Below are 9,262 nucleotides of genomic sequence, written 5' to 3' on the forward strand. Positions count from 1 at the left end.
CTTTAGATTGGAAATCTTCATTCAAAGTACTTCATGGCCAACCACCTGATTATACTCTCTTAAAAACTTTCAGCTGCCTATGCTATGCCATTAATTTTACACCACACAAACCAAAGTTTGCACCTAGAGCCTACCGTTGTGTCTTTCTTGGTTACCCACCAGGCCAAAAAGCCCACAAACTTTGCAACCTTGACACTCAATCTATCTGCATATCTCAAGATGTTATATTCAAAAAAATTATATTTCCTTACTCTCCTATCACTTCACAACCTGTTCTTTTACCATCATAGCCTATATCTTCCATTGTTATTCCTATTGTCAACCACGATAATATTAATTTTGCACCAAATTCTATTGTTCACACACCAAATTCTACTCCCATAGATTCTTCTATTGGTCCAGTAGATACTACCAATATTATTCCAATACCACCCGATATCTCATCCCCTGCTTCTCATTCCAATATTAATGACCTTACACATGCTAATCCTTTACCTGCTATCCAGCCTATCAAACGTAGTACAAAGACATCTTCTAAACCAAGTTGGCTTTGTGATTTCCTCGCTACTGTCCAACTTTACACCTCATCTCATCATGATCCTAATCAACCACAACATATAAGTACATCGGATCCACTTCTTTAGCCATGTGTTTTTCTTTCTCACCCTACATTTGATCCATCTTATCTTCGATATTTTGTAAATGAGTCTATGATTCATGAACCTACCAGTTACTCTAGAGCTAAAGATGACCCACACTGGGTTAATGCTATGCACAAAGAATTAGAGGCTCTGGAGAATAATGGAATGTGGGAACTCACTCATTTGCCACCTCACAAGAAGGCAATTGATTCAAAGTGGATTTTTAAGGTGAAATATCATCCAGATGGCACAGTAGATAGATAAAAAGCCCATCTTGTTGCGAAGGGCTATAATCAATTACCAGGAATTGATTTTACAGCTAATTTTTCTCCAGTTGCAAAAACAGTCACTATCCGGCTTCTTTTAACCATTGTCGCTTCAAAGAATTGGGTCATACATCAATTAGATATTAATAATGCCTACTTGCGTGGATTCATTGACGAGGAATTATACATGAAACCACCTGAAGGGTATTTTAAAGCTCAACCAGGACAGGTTTGCAAATTACGTAAATCTCTTTACGACCTTAAACAAGTCGGTCGATAATGGAATAAAGAACTAGCGTCTAAGTTGATTTCCTTTGGTTTTACACAATCTGCCCATGACAATTGCTTGTTTACGAAAGGTTCTGATGCTTCTTTTCTTGCATTACTTGTCTATGTTGATGATGTGCTCATTAAAGGAGTCCAAGAATCTCATATTCTTGCTGCCAAGGAATTTCTTCATCAATCTTTTACAACAAAAGACTTGGATATGCCAAGTACTTACTCATTGTTGAAATTACAAGATCACCATCTGGTTTATTTCTCAGCCAGCGCAAGTATATATTGGACATCATTCGTGATGCTAGTCTCATGGAGTGTAAGCCGAAAGAATTTCCAATAAGTAAAAACTTACGTCATCACAATTTCCAATGAGTAAAAACTTACGGCTTGATGACATAACTGGAGATGTCTATGTTGAACCAGAAAAGTACCATCACTTAGTGGGTTGTTTACTCTGCTTGAACCTCACACGTCTTGATATTTCTTATGTGGTTCAAAATCTTAGCTAGTTTTTGCAACAGCCAAGAAAGGTTCATTGGGATGCTCTTCAAGCTCTGTTGCGTTATTTTAAAGCAACTCCCTCTAAAGTACTATTTTTCCCCACAAACACAGACTTACATGTTCGCGCTTACTATGATGCTGATTGGGCTACTTGCCCAATGACCAGAAAATCATTAACAGGTAATTGTATCTTCTTGGGGTCCTCTCTTGTGTCTTGGAAATCAAAGAAATAGTCCACCGTAAGCAAATCTTCTATTGAGGCAGAGTATCGAAGTATGGCAATGACACTAGAAAATCATTAACAGGTAATTGTATCTTCTTGGGATCTTCTCTTGTGTCTTAAAAATAAAAGAAGCAGTCCACCGTAAGCAAATCTTATGCTGAGGAAGAGTATCGAAGTATGGCAATGACAGTATGCAAGCTTCAGTGGATTTCATATTTGTTACGTTACTTGCAAATACCTCTTTCTCTGCCAATTCCCCTTTATTGTGATAATAAAGCCGCTGTCCATATTTTTGAAAATCTGATTTTCCATGAACGAATGAAACACTTGGACATTGATTGTCACACAGTTCGCCAGCAAGTTTAAAGCAAGTTTATTGTTACTGCTCATGTTTTAGCCAAAGACCAACTTGCTGATTTACTCACAAAACAAGTTGCCAACTCCTCCTTTCATCACAATTTGTCCAATATGGGATTGGTTTCCTTAAACCTATCTCCATCTTGGGGGGGCGCTATAGGAAATATTTAAGTTGTACAATAGCAGGAAATTAGCTGGATGGTAAAGGTAGTTGTAACAGTCAAGTTGAGCTAGACTAAATTTGTTATAGATGCTGTTACAGCTTCTAGAAAATGGTTGTAAGTTCCAGTTGCATACTTTCTGTATATAAATTGAGAATCTATCAATCAAAGGCAGTTATCTTTGCTCATTTCATCTTTTGCATTACTTTCTCTATTTTGAATTTGTATCTCAAGAAGAATCATCCCTCGCTTTCCTCTAGTGATTATTTTAAATGACTTCGAGCTGCTCTTACTTTTCAAATTTTGAAGTCTATAAGGGGATGAAGGATTTGACAAAACTACTAAGAAATGAAAAATAAGAAGGGAGAGTTGAGACTTTAGAAGGAGCAGAATCGTTGTTGCTAGAGAAGCCAAGGCCTAGGAGGCTCCCTCGCCTTTACGAGTGAGTTCCTCGTAGTAGGCACTAGGCAATTGCTTTCTCTTCTTCCATTTTTGATTTAGAAGTTTTGATTTTGGCGATCCAGACCAAATCCGTGATAGGGATGCCTTTGGCTTTGCTACTATCTATGCATTAGCGTCGTACGCATGTAACGGATTCTATGGCCCATGGGCCATTGGACTTTCCACGTGGAATAAGACTTTCACTTGTTAGTTTGACTTAAATTTTTTAAAATTTAAATCTATTTAATAATGATTCATCGAATGATAAAAGTTAATAAGTTGCTACAAATAAATTATAATAATTATTATTTAGTTATTGAGTGATTTGTTACGTCGGATAAATTTTGAGAAAGATTAACTCCCTCTTTTGATAATATTAACTAGGTTTAGGGTTTAGAACATAACATGGGGGATTAGATAATTTGATGCATTAAGTATATTAAATTTAATAAAGATACAATTAAGATGTGTTATTAAAAACATAATTCAAGATACAATTAAAAAAAATAAAGTTCAGACCCATAAAAATAAATGCAAGTTTAGTCCAAATAGCATAAAATTTGATTAATATCATAAATAAGTACATTTTAGGTTTTATTCCTTGAATTTGAAAGACGAAACCCTGTGACCTGTCACTCCCGGATTCACTCAGCTGAAATGAAAGGACGAGAAAAAAAAAATGAAAAAAAAATCTCTGCCCATCCGATTTCATGTTCCCATTGGATTCCCATCGCAAGCTGAGCCTTTCTTCAATGAGGCCAGTCCAAGCAACAGAAACAAAAAGCAAAAAAGCAAAAAATCCAACCACATCACAGAAAGAAGGATGGAGCTCGCACTTCAAAGCAAATCCAAAACAGATTATGCTTTCCTTCGTTTCTGTCATCTTTAATTGCCTGGCAAAATGGATGTTTACTGATTTAATGGATATATTTTTAAGATCCGATCTGAAAGCACGCAAATGGAGGAGATCAGGAGAGATAGAAGCACAGAGAGACGGTGATATGGGTCCCACCGATCCACCGATAGTATCACATCTAAGATTTTGTGACTGTACCTAACATTTTGACACACAAGCACAACCACTCGCGGCCAGCCCAGGGGCGGCTTTCCAATTTTAACGCCGCCGTTTCTGCCCCGGTTGCCTCGGTTTTAGCAGCCTTCACCACTTCCAGGTCAGCTCCACTTCAAATATAATATATTTGACGTTATAGATTTGACTTGTAGTCAAAGGGATTTATTTTTTTGGGTGAGTTTGGGTTGAGTCCGATGCCTGCCCTTCTTGGAAACCGGATTACTCAGCCACCGTTCTCTCTCTTTTCAGCGTGTTGACTTCACTTTTTAGTGTGTTGTGTTTTTATTTTGGTATTTAACGTAAAAAAATTATTTTTAATTGAATTGGATATTAACTTTTTGGGTACTGTGTAAATTTTTAATCTTAGGAGACATTTAGTTATTAAATCATAACATGTAAAAATACGTTAAAATAGTTATTTTTAATTATAAAAAATATATTAATAGCATGTATTTCATATAAAACAAATATGTTTATTGAATAGTTGAGTGGTTAATAATTTAAATTATGATAATTATCTCTTTAAAAAATATTAAAAATCTAAAAAGTTATAAAGTATAATAAAAAAAAAAGGTTGTAACCTTTTAATGTGTTGAAAATACGATGATATTCGATGATTGCTACGTGAATTTACAGTAAATTAAAAAAAATTACAAAGATGATGGAAAGTTCTCAACGACATTTTAATGTTTAAGTCAGTTACTTATGGGAAATCTAGAGTTCTTACCGCCAAAATGGACATCAACACTGTTTAGAACAAAATTTTTTTTGGGAGGAAAGAAATTAAAAAAAAAAAGAAAATTAAAAAAAATGTTTATTACTCACTTTCTCTCCCATTTGGAGGGAAAGTTACTCGTGGGCTTACATAATATTTTTCTTAACTTATTTTATCCAACTTCAAATAGGTAAAAGATGAAAATTTCTTTTATTTTATACTTTTATTTTTCTGTCACTTTTATTTTCTAGCCATCTAATTAAGGTGGTTAAAGATAAAGTTTTGAGAGATTGCCAACTGGATACATGTGTTATGCTCACATAAATATATCACCTTTTATTAAGAAGTACAACTGAAATTTATATTTTACAGCGTTATTAAACTCATATCGATTTATTGAGTTAATCTAACGAATCAATAATCTATACACTTAATGTTATTGTGAGTATTTGAGTCACTAGATTTAAGTAATTGGATTGTGAATACTTGAAACTAATGACAAACTGGGATCAGTAGCCATTTCAACATTCAAGTTATAAAATGTTGCAAAAGTTTTGACAATAAAATAGTGAAATTGCTATAGAGTGTAAAGTATATATAGATAGGTGCTTAAGGCATATTTTATATTGTGATGTGAGATGATCAACGTTAATCTTAGGATTTTGTTGGCCAATTTCAGGTTCTCTTATTGTCGTACATAACAGAATTAAATTATGTCAACATGATTCCCCACAAGGATCATACTAGCCTAGCCATATTTAACTGCATTTATCTCAAGAGCACGTTTGGTTCTATAATACTGATCTCTTAGTTCATCAGTCATTATCATTATTCCAGTTGTGCTTGATAAAATGATATGTTGATCTCAATGAGATCATATATTACTTGACTTGAACTAAGCAATGCTTGGGCTAATTTGTGATTAGGTTCGACTTGAATGAGATTAGATTCCAATACGTTAAGTTTGATCCCAATAAAGATTAAATTTTGAGTTAGATTGCACCAGCATTAAATCAATTTAGGTTTATAATTTAATTAAACAATGAATGGAATCACTAAAAATTAGATGACTTGATCGATTTTTTTGTTACTCACGTGTGATCCAACGACCAACCAACAAATAAAAATTGTCATGTCATTTTTAAGAAATAAAAAATTAAGTGGTGATATAGATATTTGAATTTATCAAATTTAGTTTGATATGACAGCTGAAAACGTATTACTGACTTGGTAAACTAAAATTTGAATTTTCACTCATTCAATCTTATTATTAAAAAAGATTTGAATCTAATATTTTATGTAGTTTGAAAATCAAGATAATTGAGTTAATTTGTATTTTTTATTCCATAATGTATATTTTTTAAATTAATTATTTTATTACAAAAGTTCCTTATAAATGTTGAAAACACAAATTATTGTTAATAATTAGAACTTTATATAAAAATTAAAAATATCATTAAGACATATACAAATATAATATCATAAATGTTGAAAATTTAATTTTAAAAATTTAAATTACACAATTAAATTTACTTGTATTGATAATTATAATATTTAATTATTTTTAATAACTTACTGATTATAAATTAATTAAGTAAATGATTTTTTTTTTCAGTCGGATCAAGATTTAGATGGAGTTTAACAATCACCATATATATATATATATATCACAAAAAAGGTGAATCAAACTTTCCAGCACTGTAATAACATTTTTCATGATTAAATCATATCTAATAATTTATTAAAATTTTATCATTCCTTGTAATCTATATTTTATATTTTATGAATTTTTTTTATAATTAATTCTAAATAAGACTCAAATTTGAGTCTATATAGTTATAAAAATGATTTTAATATTATTAAATTAAAACCTTACTTTTTAGATATTTTTAAATTGTAATTATAAAATAAAAATAAACAAAATAATTATTTTGTTGATATTTTATTTTACTCCATTAATCAAATAAAATCTAAATGTGATATAGCTCAATCAATCAACCAAGGTATGCAAGCAATAGTGTAAACGAATCTTATAATAAATTCAGGCATAGCATAAAGGCAATCTCAATCTTAAAAATAATCTACACAAATCAAATCTAACATGCCCAATTTTTATACTTCATTATCTTTTATAAAGCATATTCACATGCCCAGATAAAAAGCATAATAGAAAATAAAAGGATGTGACCATATGGAATTATTGATATATTTCTTTCTGGTCCACAGGCTAAAGTGTCTAATTGGGAGGCTTGACATATTACTGATTTAGCGTATCACTCAAATAGACGTTAGGTTTAAATTTTCATTTATTTTAAAATAAAATTTTATATATTTTTTTAATTTTTTAATAAGTATATTTTTTTAAATATCTGAGATAATAATTAATCAGTGGATTAAATTTCTTAGGGCAATTAAATAGGGAGGAAAATGCAAGGAAAGGCATAATTAAACAGCAAAATCAAAAATCAATAGTCAGGACGCGGTGTGTCTTCTGTCTTGTAGGTAATCTTCAAATCCTGACCTGGACTTTGCCTGAAAGATTTGTAAAGATCTCAATATATTAGATCCGCAGAATCTCGACTTTATCATCCTCTCTCTCTCTCTCTCCCGTTTTTCAAACCAAAAGCAAATCTTTCGCTTTCCTTGTTCGCTCCTTTGCTTGTATAAAAGCCCCACCTGAACGTCCCTGATAGGATGCATCAAATCTTTTACAACACACTCTCTCTCTAAGTCTCTCTCTCTTTCCCCTTTCGTGTCACCGCACATTCGACGGATACCACCCGCAGAGCAAGAAAATTTCATTTGTTTTCGGATTTCATGGCGGCTGCCAGTGAGGTTTTGAGGCGGAGTTTGCCGGAGGAGGTTGGAGTTTCTAATGGGTCATCTTCGACTTCAGAAGAGCTTCATGTTCTTGCTGTAGATGATAGCCATGTGGACCGGAAGTTTATTGAGCAGTTGCTCAAGATCTCATCATGTAAAGGTACGGTATTTTTCTTTTATTTTCCAGGGCCATAGTTGTGATTTTCGTTTTGGATTATTAGAGCTGATTGGAATTGGGTATTTGGCTATTTGCAGTTACGGCTGTCGAGAGTGGGACTAGAGCTCTGCAGTATCTTGGATTGGATGGAGAGAAGAACTCCGTTGGGTTCAACGTAAGGAAAAGTACTTTGGTTCAGAAAATTTTTTCTTAGTTTTCTGTTTGTTTGCTAAGGAAAGGATTTAGCTGATATTCAGTGTTCTGATGTATATGATGGTGGTGTTGGGTTTGATTATAGGACTTGAAAGTGAATCTTATAATGACGGATTACTCCATGCCGGGGATGACAGGATATGAACTGCTTAAAAAGATCAAGGTGGGTGAGAGTAATTCGTTTCTTTCCATGATTTTGAAGATTTTATGGAATACTTACTTGAAAATAGTAGAGTTAATGGGTTTTTAATTCGAATTTATGAGCAGGAATCATCAGCTTTTAGGGAGATACCTGTAGTGATCATGTCATCTGAGAACATTTTGGCTCGAATTGACAGGTACCATTTTTTGGCACATTCTGGTTTTTTGAGCTAGGGATTGTCGTATTTGGAAGTAGCTTCTCAATCAATACAGGAACATATTGTTATTAGGTTGTCTGTCAGATGGACACTTGTGAATTATGGACTGGAGTAAAATCGAATTCTTTAGATTTGTATTTAACTTTAGCAGCCCATGATCATGTACTACCAGCAATGGCTAAGAATCTAATGACAAATTTGATTTACAGGTGTTTGGAAGAAGGAGCAGAGGAATTCATAGTGAAACCAGTAAAACTATCTGATGTGAAACGGCTGAAAGATTTCATAACGAGAGGAGAGGGAGAAGAAAACGAAAAGAGAAGGATTCTGAAGAGAAAGATGGAAGATGATGTCTTTTCATTATCTTCTCAGTTGCCTGCTTCTGATTTAGTGTCATCGGAACTGGAGTCTTCAACACCATCATCGACCTTGTATATATCTACTAAAAGAACTAAATTGTTAGATAGAGGCTAATTTGGTCGATCAATTTTTAAGTTTTTTTTTTTTGGTTAATTTTTGTTAATACTGATGGATGCAGAAATTTGTTCATTCCCACTCAAAAACTGATATGAGGAAGCAAATAGAAGTAGGATAAAGATTGGACAAAATATTGTTGTCATCATATAGAATGTTAGATTTGATGATTTAATGTGGATAAAATCTCAAGGATTTGAGGGATTTTGTTGCCTAATCATACCATTAAAATTTCATTAGAGGCTCATTAGTGATAACTGATGTATCTAAATAAATGATACGTCGTACGGGTGTTACCGTGTGAATATGAAAGGTCAAGCATTTTTAGATTTGTATTATTTTCAAATGGTTTCGAGGGTTTCACTAGTGTAGCCATTTGAGAACTGGCGATCTCTTGGTGAGCGTTTCTTGATTATGACAGTGTCAGACTGGGTTATCTTTTCAATGGGACTCCAAGAAGAGAGCCAAAGGGAGCCTTCCTTTGGTACTCCAATGAGAAAGGATAAGGGTGAGAGTTGGGGTTTTTCAAGTTTAGTTACTGATCTTCCTATTTATAGTATGAAATATCTTAAGGCTGTGTTTG

General features: G+C 33.1%; 1 protein-coding gene across 1 annotated transcript; it reads left to right on the forward strand.

The window, feature by feature from the left end:
- The first annotated feature begins 3,559 nt into the window (after positions 1-3,559).
- Positions 3,560-9,017, forward strand: LOC110660503 (two-component response regulator ARR5). The gene is made up of 6 exons (XM_058139845.1): positions 3,560-4,041; positions 7,063-7,636; positions 7,732-7,808; positions 7,932-8,009; positions 8,114-8,184; positions 8,415-9,017. Exons 2-6 carry the CDS (start codon positions 7,474-7,476, stop codon positions 8,677-8,679), a joined length of 654 nt encoding a protein of 217 aa, XP_057995828.1. The 5' UTR covers positions 3,560-4,041; positions 7,063-7,473; the 3' UTR covers positions 8,680-9,017.
- Positions 9,018-9,262: the final 245 nt, after the last annotated feature.

The sequence above is a fragment of the Hevea brasiliensis genome, chromosome 17 (genome assembly GCF_030052815.1).
Source record: "Hevea brasiliensis isolate MT/VB/25A 57/8 chromosome 17, ASM3005281v1, whole genome shotgun sequence".
NCBI classification, from domain to species: Eukaryota; Viridiplantae; Streptophyta; class Magnoliopsida; order Malpighiales; family Euphorbiaceae; genus Hevea; species Hevea brasiliensis.